The sequence below is a fragment of the Siniperca chuatsi genome, linkage group LG23, assembly GCF_020085105.1.
Source record: "Siniperca chuatsi isolate FFG_IHB_CAS linkage group LG23, ASM2008510v1, whole genome shotgun sequence".
Lineage (NCBI taxonomy): Eukaryota > Metazoa > Chordata > Actinopteri > Centrarchiformes > Sinipercidae > Siniperca > Siniperca chuatsi.
In genome coordinates this window covers 17,935,616-17,950,003 of record NC_058064.1, presented here as the reverse complement: position 1 = coordinate 17,950,003, position 14,388 = coordinate 17,935,616, and the positions used below count along the sequence as shown (strand labels likewise).

At 39.1% G+C, this 14,388-nt stretch overlaps 1 protein-coding gene across 2 annotated transcripts in view; it reads left to right on the top strand.

Annotated features, from left to right (window-relative positions):
* The window catches only part of slc38a4 (solute carrier family 38 member 4), a 39,369-nt gene extending 32,742 nt beyond the window's left edge, over positions 1–6,627 (top strand). For both annotated transcript variants that reach the window (XM_044186214.1, XM_044186215.1), the window contains exons 14-16: positions 1,032–1,176; positions 2,125–2,222; positions 2,404–6,627. In XM_044186214.1, the coding sequence (XP_044042149.1) occupies positions 1,032–1,176; positions 2,125–2,222; positions 2,404–2,508 (348 nt within the window). In that variant the 3' untranslated portion in view covers positions 2,509–6,627. The remainder of the gene's footprint in view (positions 1–1,031; positions 1,177–2,124; positions 2,223–2,403) is intronic.
* Positions 6,628–14,388: the final 7,761 nt, after the last annotated feature.

The window sequence follows — 14,388 nt, the reverse complement described above, 5'->3', positions numbered from 1 at the left end:
GCAGAAAATCCAGTTAATGTGATTTTTTTTTTTCCACTGTGCCATGCTAACTGGATATAAATCTTGTGCTTAAGCAAGACTTGAAAGGATACAAAGAAGGCCTGTGGTGTTCTGCCAGCAGTGACTCTTAAAAAAAGGAAAAGATTGCACATGTCTTTTCAGGTTAAACTAAATAAAGAAGTGACTTTCTCTGATACTCTTCTTGCATCTCATATTTCATTCTCCACATACACCGTCAGTTGTAATTAAATGTGTTGTCATGGCGACTCCTGGCCATTATCTGACTTAATGTGGGACTAGTATGTAAAAGAGGGAGGAAGACAGGCTGGCAGAAAAGAAAAAGTCAACTGCTAGTGACAATAGCGGCATGGTGTAAAGACACACCTCCCCCCCCTGCAGGCGAGCCATGCTCCTCTCACTACCGGCTGATGCAATCCCATGGTTCCATTGCGCTGTGGGAGATAATCCCCTGCCTTTTTGCATGGCACCATAAGCACCGCCCCTCGTAACCTTTCCCCGTGTGGCCTGTGAGCTGACGGTGCATCAGGTTTTACCTGATACCATCAACCTTTCACCCACTGGAGGCTTGAACAGTCTGCCTGTGGCTCAGCAGCACCAAGCGTCTTAGCTTGGATCTCCTGGTTCTTTCTGTTCCCCTCTCGCTCTCACACACACACACACACTAGCCTCATAGCACTTGACACACTTTAGTCAGTGGCCAAGTGTGGGAATCAGCCTTAGGCACAGGCCAGCAGACATGCAGATTGTTGTTGTGATTTGTTTCTTTGAGTAAGAACAGTGACACGTGTTTCATTACACTCCAGTGTGAAGTAGGTTGAATTTAGTGCTGGAATTTAATGCAACATTATTTTTATTTTATCAAACCAAACTAAAAATGCTGTTATTGTTACTCATTCCCCAATTCTCAGTCAGTTTATACAACTTTATTATAACATCAATGAAAGGATTTGTCTGAATCTGTACGATCACACCAAAGACTTAAATGTCAATACTTTCTGTTTTTTCCCCAGATCCGCTCCTCCATCACCACGTTGCTGTTCAGTGGCCGAGAGTTCAGCTGGACTCGCCACATGCTGATTGCCGCCGCCATCCTGGCCTTCAACAACATGTTGGTCATCTTCGTCCCCACCATCAGAGACATCTTCGGCTTCATCGGTGAGTCCTGCCTCCGAATACTTTGATGCACAGGAAATTATTCGTGTAACAGTTCTGGGTTTTTTTTTTTTTCAAATGAAACTCAAATTGTTACATTGTGGTTTAAGATTTGGTTTACAGACAGTAAAAATATGGATCATCATTTACAAATATGTGTCAATAAAACAGGCAGAGCGGCAGTCGAGGCCTGATTAGCACCTTCAGTTCAGGGGTCATTTTATTAAGTAAAGACGTTGGAAGTACAGAAGCTTAAAGTGTTGGGTCGAGTCAGCTGTGCAGTCCCGTGAGCCGTTTGTGACCACTGGATCTAAACACGCATGTTCTCGCCGCCAACACACACCAACACTGGAAAGTACAAACACTTAGACAAGTCTCCCTGATATTAAGCTGCAGCCTTTTTGCACAAACAACATCTCAAAGCTCAAAATAATCAATTCTCTTAGAAAAGTAAAAAGAGAAGTGGGTAACGGCTTTTCCACATACCATGAAAATTGAAAGTGTCCTACTTCCTCCCTGTCAGGTGAAAATATATCAAGTGTCAGAGTAGGACGCCTCAGATAATGTCCAGATAAATTAATTTCCACAAGCTGCATTTATGCATTGTGGTCTTTTTATTAATTTGGGCGGCATACTTTTGAATAAATAACCAGGAGTGTTTCTTTGCCTTTACACATAAAACATACATATAAAAAAGTTGCTATTTTCTGTATTTCTGAAAGCTACAATAATTTCGACTTTGCGGGTGAGAGTAATCCTTCTTCTTGCTGAGAGTAAGTGTAGGAAACTAAATAAATATCTCTTTTGAGGTAGGCGTGTTTTTAGTCCTAGTTTAACTTTCACAGCGATTCCTGGGAGTGATTCGGAGACACTTGATAAACACGAGCTGAAGTCGTTTAAAAGCTGTTGTCAGATTAGTTGAATCAATCTTCCTCGTGGTTTTCATCGCAGGTTCCTCTGCAGCCACTATGCTCATCTTTATCCTACCTGCTGCCTTTTACCTCCGCCTGGTAAAATCATTGCCGTTCCGCTCCCCACAGAAGATCGGGGTAAGTGTGCAGAAACAGACACACACTCTATCAACATTTTTCTCACTGTATCGTTTTTCTCACTCTTTCCTCAAGGGGCGGATAACATTTTCGAAACATGACCCCTGCTGTGCATCATCACACATTCAACTACATTTAATCCCTCCTCCGTCTCTCGTTGTGTGTCTCTCTCTCTCTTCAGGCGACCGTCTTCCTAGTTATGGGAATCATCTTCATGATTGGCAGCTTGACACTCATCGTCCTCGACTGGGTCCACAACCCCGCAGGCTCCAGCGGCGGTCACTAAGCCCCCTCTTCCCTCCTCAGATTCGCATGTAAGAGTGCAACAAACCCCTCTCCACCACCACCCCGCCACGTCTCTTCTGGTTTGCCTTAGCTGGTCCATCATCTGGAAACAGGGTTCATCACTGGTTCTCTTTCCTTCATCAAATAACAAACATTGATCAGAAAACCTCACCGTAAGACATCTTCAGTTTTTCCCCCAAAGACAATCACTGGAGGAAGACTTTTTGGCTGTTTCTGTTTCAATTTTTTTGTCTTATATTTTCTTGTTGCTGTAAAGTTCTGGATGTGACACAACAAAAACAAGAGAATCAAAACCAGGAGGGGGAAACAGACTCTGGTTTAACGTGCCACAAAGACAGCATGAAATCATCATCTTCATCATTGTCATCATCATTATTATTTCCAGCTATGGTGAGACAGCACAAACACATACTATGCAGCCCTCACCTGAAGCAGATCTGTGATCTGCGATTTGCAGGGCTGGAAAGACGATGCGAGTCTCTCAGGCCTCTGTGCACTTGAAGGAGACATTTGGAGGTGGAGTGTGTCGTCCATGGAGCACTTCTAGCATTACGTTTCACTTTGTGTGTAGCGCTAACACATACACACTTCTACACCTTTTCAAGCAACTATCCATGAAAATTTCCTGATCAATTAATCAAGCAGTCAGCTCATCTCAAAACAACGGTTAATCAGTAACTTGTAATCAGTAACTAATCATGTAGAACTTTTGTTCATGAAAGTTTTATTTTGCTGCTCTGCTACACGTCAACAATCAGAACCTTTGCCAAAGTCTACATGCACATACAGTTTTAGCCGATCGGGTTCATGCTAGAGCCTCCAAGCTCCACACAATCAAGGATCTTCCTTGCCGACTGTTTTCATCCTGTTCTGTGTACACGGCCGAGGAGGTGCTTTCAGTATTACTGTCACAGAGGGATCTGAACATGCAAGGTATCAATGTACATAATTAAGTGTGTCTACTGAAAAGTGTTGTACATAATATCTTACTTGGCCTCATATGGCTCTTCAGGTTGTATGAAGTTAAATGATAATTTCCAACACACAGTATATACACCTGCTGGAATACTTTATTAGGCACTTGATATAGGGCTGGACAGCTAGGGTTACAAAACCATAGGTTGTTATTTTTGATAAATAATTGGCAAAAATATGTATAAAAACTATTTTTAAAATATGCAGTTTACAAAAATACAATTGGACAATTCAAAAATGAATTAAATTAAACCAATAGAGAGAAACGTGAATTAGTTTATTTAAAATATGTATGTAAATTCAAGATGCCAAGATTGTAGTAAAATATTTTTTCACTCGTGCCATAGTACTATCTTCATCACTGCGGAATGAAAACCCTCACTCTCTCCTAAATGTTGTTCAAATGTAATGTAGTAACGTGATTATAAGCTAGTCAGCTTAAAAGAATAGTTTGATATTTTGGGAAATGCACTTATTCACTTTCTTGCCGAGAGTTAGATGTGAAGATTGATACTGTCATGTCTACGCCAAATTCGAAGCTAACGTTACAGCCTGTTTTATACAGTCTATGGTTACAGCCTGCAGGCGATTAGCTTGGCATAAAGACTGGAAGCGTTGGATAAGAGCTAGCTAACACCCTGAAAACCACAACTTGACATTTTTACTTTTCAGTTTTCATACAAATTCAACTAATGAGATATAATGTTTCAGTTACTACACTTTAGAGGTGCTGGTTGGTGGATTGTAACTTTGGACCAAGACAGGCTAGCTGTTTTCCCCCGCTTTCAATCTTCATGCTAGGAGACTAGCTAACCGTCTCCAGGCGCTAGCTTCATATTTAGCATACAGGTTTGAGAGTGATATCAATCTCCTCATCTAAATCTCGGCAAAATGTCAAAGTATTCCTTTAAAGATTGGCGATTTGGAAGAAGCTGGATGGTAAACAATATCGCACACATCATGACGCTTGTTGAGGAGCTAGCTTCAGTTTTGATAACTACATTAACATGCAGAGGATGTGACCCATTTTCAAAGTGCAAGACTGTAAACCAAGCTCAAACACTGTGCTTATTATCTAATTTCTCACTAAAATCCTAAAATTTCTCGAAATGGTCAAAGTTGATCTTTATAGGGAAAAAACATGTTAAATAGCTAACTTTGTTTAGTTTTGCTGTTCCAGAAAATTCAGATAGCGTGTTTTGTAGCTAAACACACGGGGTCACTTCTTCTGTTTTGTTGTCAAGATCAAGGTTCAATTATTAATCTCAGTGAATTGATAATTTCAGTGTTCACTCTGTTGTTGTACACTCAATCAAAAATCAGATTAAAAACTTTAAAACGGGATTATTCTTTTAAATTGTGCCTTTTGGATTGTTCTCATTATAATTGGCTTCTAATACTGGTGCCTTGGGTAGAATCATTGATGACAACATCAAAACCTCATCTCACCTCTTCTCCGATGCATTCACGTGTCATAAACACATCTAGCCAAAGTGGACAACATTTATAGATCCTTTGTGGATCTATGTACATGAAACAAATAGATATTTCAAATGAAATAGTGTATTATCTGCATGTTTTTGGATTACAAACATGGTCTTTTTGGACAATTGTATATGCTCTGTAAATAATCTTTATTTTATGGTACACTGACGCTCATTGTCTGTGAGTGGGTTGTTGGGAGATTCTGCCTGTCAAGTCTTCTGCAATCCAGTGTTTGTTTTAGTATATATATAAATAAACAGTATATAATGTGTATTAGATCTTTTTTTCTCTTGCTGTATGACAGTAGGTTTTTTTTTCCCTTTATTTGAAGTTTGTATATTTCTAGAATATGTGGTCTCTATATATCCATTTATGTGTTTTAATGTTAACTTGTCATATCAGGATGAATTAATCAACAGGCTACTTCATAACATGGTTTCCCCAGAAGTCTCAGAAACAAGGCAACAAGTTTCTGTAGCTTATTCGCTCCTGCTGACCAACACTGGGTTTAAATTAAAGCCACAAGTAAGCAGTATTGATGTTGAATGTGTATTTTGAAAAAACACTTAGCAGAAGCAGAAGTATTTTGTGACCACACTACAGGAAGGTTCTTACAGGACAGAACATCTTAATAATTTGTTAAAAGAGCTCATGGCTCTTTATATTATTTATCGCATGGCTTATCACATGCTAACGTGTAGCCGTACACCTGCTAACGTGTAGCTGTATACCTCTACCACAGGATAACGAAATGCACAAGAACCTTCTGTGTTTGCCAGTTCTGAAGCTCTACCAGGACAATCGTACACAGTTGTAGTTCACACCTTACTGTGGCTTATAATGTATATCACTGCTGTCATAGAAAAATCTTCTCAAACCCAGTTTTGGTGAGGTTTTATTTCCATGACATTACTTGAACTGAAGCTTTCCACGGCCTGATAAAGTCAGCAAGCTTCATTACTAAAGGGTCCACACGGGCCCTTCAGTACTCATTATGAATGTTCATTAATGGATTGTTCTCAATTTGAAAATCTGGTTCACTCTCTAAATGTCTTCACAAATGTTGGGCTGTAACTTTATTAGCTTCCTGCTGTCAGTGGCTTATTCTGCGGTAGACCTTTCAACAGTTTCTTCCTCAGGTTGGGTTTCATCTTTTTAAATTGCTTATTTTACAAAGAAGGATGAGAGGCAGCAGTTTTTTTAACAGAATACTGCCAAAACCACAGCTCTACCCCCTTTAGTATCTCAGGTCTCTGGATTAATTTTCCTTCTCACTTTTGGATAACTTCAAATCTCTTTACCTTTTGCATGATTGAGCCAAGCTGTAGGCCTACAGTGCTGTTGTATATTGTGCTGGCCTAGATGAGAAGTCATCTTGGGGATTTGTAAGAGCAGACAAGTTCCCAGCTAATTTTAACAGTGTTTAGAAAGTAGTTGTGCAGAACCACCTGCCTTATTTTTGTATAGACCCTCAGCCGTGGAGAAGCACTTGTTCAATGTTTCTGCTGTTCACAGTGTCTCCGCTTTCTGTGGATCAGGCTGAACATTCAGATTTGTAATTTTACCCAAAGGGGATGGTTTTTTATTGTATCAGTGATGCTGTTTCATTATGAAGAACAATAAAAATGTGAAATGAAAACAGTTATTTTTGTAATTTTTTTCAACTGCCTTTGTCTTGAAGAGGTTGCCCTCAGTAGTAAACCCAAGATTTATTACTGATATAAATTACATTTTTAAGTCCAAGCTAGCTAACAAATGGTAGAAATGCACTGATGGTATCGGAGTACTATTATATGAGTCCCATTTTGAATGTATGTATGAGGTTTCTATATTCAAACAAAAACAAAACAATCCCTTTTTGTCACACCAAGGCTTACACAACATGTCTGTCCAAACTGGCGTCTCGGGATGTAACAACCAAAGCCATATTTCTGGCATAATGATCAGATGATGTTAGGTCTCTAGAAATAGAATAAATTCTCCTGTTCCTGTCTAGCTAGCATCTACTGCTGACATGTAACACCAGCTTGTAATGTTCCCAGATGATCAAAACGAGAGGTGGGGGTTAGGTAACTTTTCGATTTCTTTGCAGATATAATACCTCAGCACCAAAATCAAGCTGGACAAAACATATAAAGGACGTAGAGAGCCTTGAAAATTGTTATAAAGCAATTTTAAAAAGTGGTGCAGGGTTAAAGAGAATTTATATATTTTCCTTCAGCAAACAATCAAACTAAAAATATATTAATGAACAATATAACATTTAAAAAAACAAACACCATCCAAAATCGAAAAAGACCTGCAGAGAAAATGTTATTTTGCCAAGTTTCAGACTTGGTATTGAAATTAAATTTTTTCCTACTGGGCAAGATTTTCAGATTTTGTTTGTTTTTTTAAGTACCAAGGTATGGAGACAATAATGACGATAAATGACGAAATGAGTGGTTCCAGATGAGCGTTTTGATCTGGTGCCCTTGTTGGTAGAAGACGTTATCGCGTTCCAAAACACATATGACCAGCACAAAAATGTGCGCTTTCGCTTTTGCCACTGCGATGGTTAAGGTTTGGTTAGGTATAGGTGCTGAAACTACTTGGTTAAGGTTAGAGAAAAATCATGGCAATGGTTAAAAGAAACCAACAGTGACTGTTGGTAGGTGACAAGGTACGAACAGACGTGTACAGTACAGCTAAGATGTGTTAATATCCTGTTGTTTTTGTATAGATTTCACAAAATTAATATTAAGAACATTTTGTACCATTTTCTACCAGAATGTTGTCACTGGATATTTTTATTCTTACTACAACTCTTCCTTCTGAGGATTTTGGTTATTTCCAAGTTCAGTGTTGTATTAGTACTTTACTTGAGTATTTCTTTGGTATATTTTTCAGAAGAAAATGTAGCATTTTATTACATTCATAACTAGTGACAACATGACTGTAGTTACTAGTATTCTCTTGTGTGAGATAAGTGGTGTGCAATCTGCTAAGGCCATGCTCATCAAGGTCAAGGTTTTTGGGGTTTTTTGCCTTTATTTGATAGGAACAGCTGAAGAGAGACAGGAAATGTGGTCATTAAGTTTTAAGTCAAGGCTTTTTGAGGCCGTGCAGACTTACTGCCCACTGAGAAAATGTTTGGCAACAGCTCATCTGGGTCTCATGATCTGGACACCAGCAACTGGAGTAAGATTTGTATCCAACTAAAACAAACTAAATCACACCGGTTGGAAAAAGTTAAACCTGTGCCATAAAACTTTTCCATCTTTTGTTTAATAGAATGAAATTGTACGGTGTGTTTTGAACGTACAATCATTTTCAGCCAACATACCACAACCTGATGCCTGTTTAATCTCCTTTGGCGCGATTTTCACGGCCTGTGTTTTAGCTATTCATTAAGATGGATGAAAAAAATCACAGAGTGAGAGTGCACGCAGCATCACCACATCAGGATGCAGGTCACATTCCGCCACACGGTTTTGTTGTTGTAAATCTGGTTACACAACACCCGTGAGCTTTGACCTCTGGATAATAACCTGCTGTTTTCTCCCTTCACCTCGCTGTGCTGTCAGCGCTCTCCTCCATGCTCGGGGCATCTTCAACAGCTTCTGCCTCTCCCTCTCTCCTGTCTTGATGCATAAATGTTCAATTTAGTGCATCCGCATCACTGTATCCGCACATATTGTGAGGATGAGGAGGTGTTGGTGAAGCAGTGAAGTTCAGTTAAATGCTTTCATTTTCCAGGAGTCCACTGTGTTGTTAGTATTTGATTTATCTTGTTTGTAGTAGCAAGTGGGAGGGTTTTGATGCATGATTGGTTAAATGATTTGAAAACTACATTCATCTGCCACAAAGACACACTAATGCAAACCATAACGCAGGCTGGAGAAAGTGTTCAACCCAAGTGTGCCTCGTTGTGAGTGCAGCTATTTGGAATTAATCAGTGTAAAAGTACAATGGACTGTCCCACAGTCCCAGTAAAGCTGAATGTAATTAAATAATTCAGTCAATTAAGAAATCCACAAGATACTGAATCAAGACTCTTCACCTTCCCATGAAAATGATCCAAACCAACCTGCTTGTTGTTTGAGTATGAAGTATGAATAATGTTCTGTACAAATTCTTTACAACCCACCTTTACTCTTGCACTTTTCTTCTTCTTCCTCTGTTTTTCATGATTCCCCAGTTCTCTGCTATTTTCTTCTCTGCCGGACGTTCTCCTCTCCTCTTTCTCCCTCCTCTTCCCTCTTTGCATCTGCAACTGTGTAACACACTCTCTCCTTTCCCCAACCCCCTGCTCTCCCTGCGTTTTTTTCCGCCTCTATCTTCTTTTTATGAGGATTAACTGTACGGTGGGGTAAATTCCAGGAATACGGTCACCGTTAATAACTGCTATCTGTGTGGGAAAAAGCCTCAGCAGCACCAATCTGCTGTGGTTTTGAGTCAAACTAGCCAGTTGTGGGTCACATAGCATTCACTGAAAAACTCTTTGAGAGAGCTTGGATTAGCCTGATTTGCCTTACCAGTGGGTAGGGTTGATGACAAGAGAACCATATAGTAATAAACAGACTAGTTAGCAATTTTGCAATTATGGTTAAAAAAAACAAACTTGAAAGCCGGTAATCAACAGTTCTCACTATGATTGTATTATAAGTGTTAATTCATTTTAATTATGATCGTAATTGTCCTGATGAAGTCAAACTCCACCGATTTACATAGGCCTGCTAGATCAGAAGGGTGGAACAGCAGTAAAAGCTGGAAGTTTTTAGGTAAAAATATGTTCGTCCGATCTCTCAGTGGTTGATTCTTATGATTTCTGAACCTTAAACCTGCGCTTATTCAACTTTTTGTCCGCTTGGCTGCAACACAACATGCTGTAAACACAGCACTGACATATCATCACCATATAACGTTGATACGGCTAACATGTTAGCAAACAGTGAAGTCACGGGCCGCAAAAAAACAACACTAAAGTGCTTTGTACAGCTGAGGGGAACTGCAGAGTTGAGTGGTAATTCTCTGTGGTTTTGTCACTATGAGTGACACCTTTCACATAGTCATTTGATCCATCGTTAATATAAATATTATTGATAATATTGATTATAGCCACTTTAAAAAAAGCCTCAGTCTAATTGCTGCTGTTTTTTAGCCAGTAACCTGGTATCCAGGTCATGTGAGAAGCCACAGTACCCTTTTCTCCAGCCACCCCCAGCTTCTCCTGGGGCATCCCAATCCTGGGGTCTGAGGCCAGCTGGTATACATTTTACATTCCCTTACCTGCCATTCTCCAGGTAGGACGCACCAGGAATACCTCCAGAGTGAAGATGTGAGGTCATCGAAGTGAATACTCAGAATTTCTCCTTATGAAAATCACAACAGTATAAGTGATAAAGGTCAGATTCAATTTCTAGAACAGCTGAGTGGTGTGTGTGTGTGTGTGTGTGTGTGTGTGTGTGTGTGTGTGTGTGTGTATGTGTGTGTGTGTCTTTGGGATGTGTCTGTTTCAACATTACGTAAACTCCTCTGAGAACAACATCCTGCATCCATTAATACAATAAAAGGGTCACATGTGGCAGGTGTCTCACACACACACACACACACATGCGGTCACGCACACTGACACACGCCCAAACCCAACCACACACACATTCAGGGAACACAGATAGGTAAAACATACACTGTTGTTATAGTAAACACAGGTTTCAATGTGTCAATAAGAACAGGGTGTGTGTGATGTTCCGATCATGTGACTTCCAGGATCATATCAGCCTTCAGCACACACACACACACACACAGACGCCCCACCACTGCCCAAATCATACTGTACACACTGCATCTGAACGTCACACAGCAGTCCTCCTCAGGCACAGAGGAATAATCAGTCACTAAAGATAAAAATTAATCAGTCTGTATCCAGTACATTTCATACAGTATACTGAGAAATAAACTCCAAGATAAGAGTTTTGATTCAGGGTATTCAAGCATAATTCTTTAATATTAATCAGATTATTCATTAATATTTTGTAGATACATTTCTAGTTTTTTTTTATCATTTAGGAAGACTTTTGTACAATTTCTATTTTTTATAGCTGACTCTGTTAAATGTGACGGTGTAGTCCCTCATTCGTCCAGGAGTGTTCTATCGTAGAAAAGGTTTCAGTCGTAGTCATCTGGACACTGTTTTCAGAATCGAGACTTCCCATCCGGAAGTCATTCTCAATTGTGAAAAAATTGGACAGGATCTGTTAAATGTGTTTTTCTTTTAATTGTATTATTTATTTATGTCATTGATTAAAATGTTTGTTCGAGGTGTCTGTGTTGTCAGTACATATTAATAGAACTCAAACATCTTTTTGTAAAATTTGTTTGTTTATGCTTGTTTGTCCATACAGTATAGTATGTATTTTTGTTTCTTGCAGCAAATGCATTAATTCTAGTTCTTTTTTTGTTTGTTTGTTTTTTACTATTTTACACTTGTAAAAAAGAGATTTAGAATTGAATGTGGATGATGAATAAATATTTTTTTGTTTTTTGCAGTGTGTAAAGTCTATTTTGCTTTTTCCTGCTTATGGACATTTCTGTGTAGACTATTTTTACCAACTTGAATGACATTTCTGCTTTGTTATACAGTACAGTACATTCAGTGCGGGGTGGGATTGGGTCACCTCCTCTCAGGTACATGGCAGCTTCTCAGGCTCTCTGAGTGTCAGAGATCAGAGCTGGCTGTTTGATTTGGTATGTCTTACTGGAAGGTGCTGCGTGATACACCCACAGTGGCAAAGATGGCGACACGGTGAGAGAAACCACAGTCTGGTGTGAGAGGGCAGCCATGCCAGCTGAGGACACACACCCCAACACATACACAGTGAGGGTGAATTTGATTCTGACCGCTCAGGAGTCTTTGGGACAACTCAGCACATGCTATAAGAGTGTAACAGTACAGTCGGTCATGGGTGTGTCAAAACAGCAAAAATACAAATCTCCAACATTCCTCAAAGGTAACACTTCTATCTCAGTACAAGCTCTGACCAGAAATAGAAAAGTCCTCTAATCCTGACAAAAGGAGAAGAAAAAGAAGATGGAGATTAAGGTGGAGGAAATAAGCAAAAAGAAGAGAATGACAGGAAGAGGATAGAAGGAGACGACACATTGTATCATTATTTACTTATTTAAAAACAAACTTGGAAATACTTAACAAAATATCTCTACATTATGAGGTAGATTTTTTTTTCATTATTCTATGCACAGAGATGGTATTGCATTATAGTGCCTCAGCCTGTGGAAATACTGCTGCACACAAGCTAGCCAAAGAGCTTCCCTGCTTTCACAAGCGCTGAGTCCTTCTCCGACTGTGTTGGAAAATAAACCTATTTTATTAGCACAGAGGGGAAAAGACTTCATATTTTTTGGTGCGGGGTATTTTATAAAGTATTGAACTTAATGGTCAAAGACTCATCCATTTATGTCTCACCATCAGGCAAAGCTGTGGCACTGAACGTTTTAACCCTTGCCTCTCACCTCACTGCTCCAGTTGTTTAGTTTCCCCCTCTGAGCGCAACACACCCTTTCCAAGAAAATGCGACGAGACGCTTGCTATGTTTGCAAACAGTTAACTCCAAACCTGCAGTTTCATACGTCCGTGTGAAACACACTGAACTTGTATATACAGTATGGTGGGACCATCCCATCCTAAGCACCTCCTGTTCCTCTGTGTTCACATGAACGAGTGGCATCCACTTTCCACAACATTTGATTGTCTTGAAGATAAAGTGTTAAATTGACCGTTCTTGTGTATGTAATACTTTAAATACAATTATGAAAAATCCTCATTTTATGTCAGTTAGGTTCTTGAGCGGGCCAAATTCAGGAAATTCTCTGTGGAACTTGATACCTTCATTTTTTTGATCAACAAAACATACTTTCGGTGTACCTCAGGGTCAATTCTGGGGCCTCTTCTTTTCTTCATTTACATGCTTCACATAATTAGTAGACACAGCATATCTTTTCATTTCTAAGCAGATGATACACAACTGCAGCTTTCTGTCAACCCTACTTATGGTAGTTCTTATTGTAGTTTGGTTGCCTGTAAAGATTGAACACTTGCTTTGAGGATATGAAATGTTGGATGTCATGTAACTTATTCGGTTTAATGAGGACAAGACTGAGACCCCTTGTTGGTCAGTTGGTCCACCACTTTGGTCTAGACTGAAGAATCTCCACAACTATAAGATGGATTGCTGTGAATTTTTGTACAGACATTCACCGTTCCCAGACAATGAATCCTGATGACTTTTCTCATCATCTGACTTTTACTCTAGCACCACTATGAGGTTCACATGTGTGTTTTTTAGTGAAATGTCTCAACAACTATTAGATGGATTGCGATGAAATTTTGTACAGGCATTCAGGTTAGTGCCACCATCAGGTCAAAATTTTAATTTGTCCAGTACTTTGGTTTATGACCATATACCTGCAAAACTAATGAGATTCCCATCAGCCCCAGCTGCGCTGTGTTTGTTACTAATTAGCAAATGTTAGCATGCTAACATGCTAAACTAAGATGGTGAACATGGTAAACATTTGACCTACTAAACTTCAGCATGTTAGCATTGTCATTGTGCACGTTAGCATACTGACATTAGCATTTAGCTCAAAGCACAGCTAGCATCTTGTTACCCTACTAAGCCCATACTTACAAGGGCGCACAATTATATCTGCATAAAACGTTTGTCTCGCAGTTCCTATGTCTAGATTTGCTACCAAGGATAACTGTACATTTCCTTTTATGGAATGGAATTACCTACTGTTCAAAATCCAATTCATTTAAACGCCAGCTAAAAACATCCCATTTAAAATGGATTTAATTTGTTTTATACCTTTTTATTTATTATTTTATCTCAATCATTTGGTTTTACTTTTTACTGTGTAATTGCATTACTGCTTGTCTTGTACTTTGTTAAAGTACTTTGTAACTATGTTAAGAAAAGTGCTACACAAATAAAGTTTGTAAATAAATATTGTTAGGTCTTTGGTTAGTGCTTGTAATATGGATATTGTACAGCAAATAGGCAATTACTGCGAATTAACCCCTGACGACTAAAGGCTACAAAGTCACAACATACACCTCTGACCAGCACTATTTTATTTTATTTCTAATCACCACATTATGACTGTAAACTCACTTAGAGCCTAACCGACTGTTATCTAAATATTAACTGTTGGAGAGATGCCATTCTTGTGATTACTTCCTGAGTGTCAAAAGGTTTGTGACTCACTGTTTTTGAAATAAAGATTACCATTACCACCATTACCATTCCATGATGACATGCCAAACTATGATAAGTCATCTTGTGCTGGCAACTATCCATGTAACAGATAATTCAGATAGTTCAGTTTTAAGGTCTAT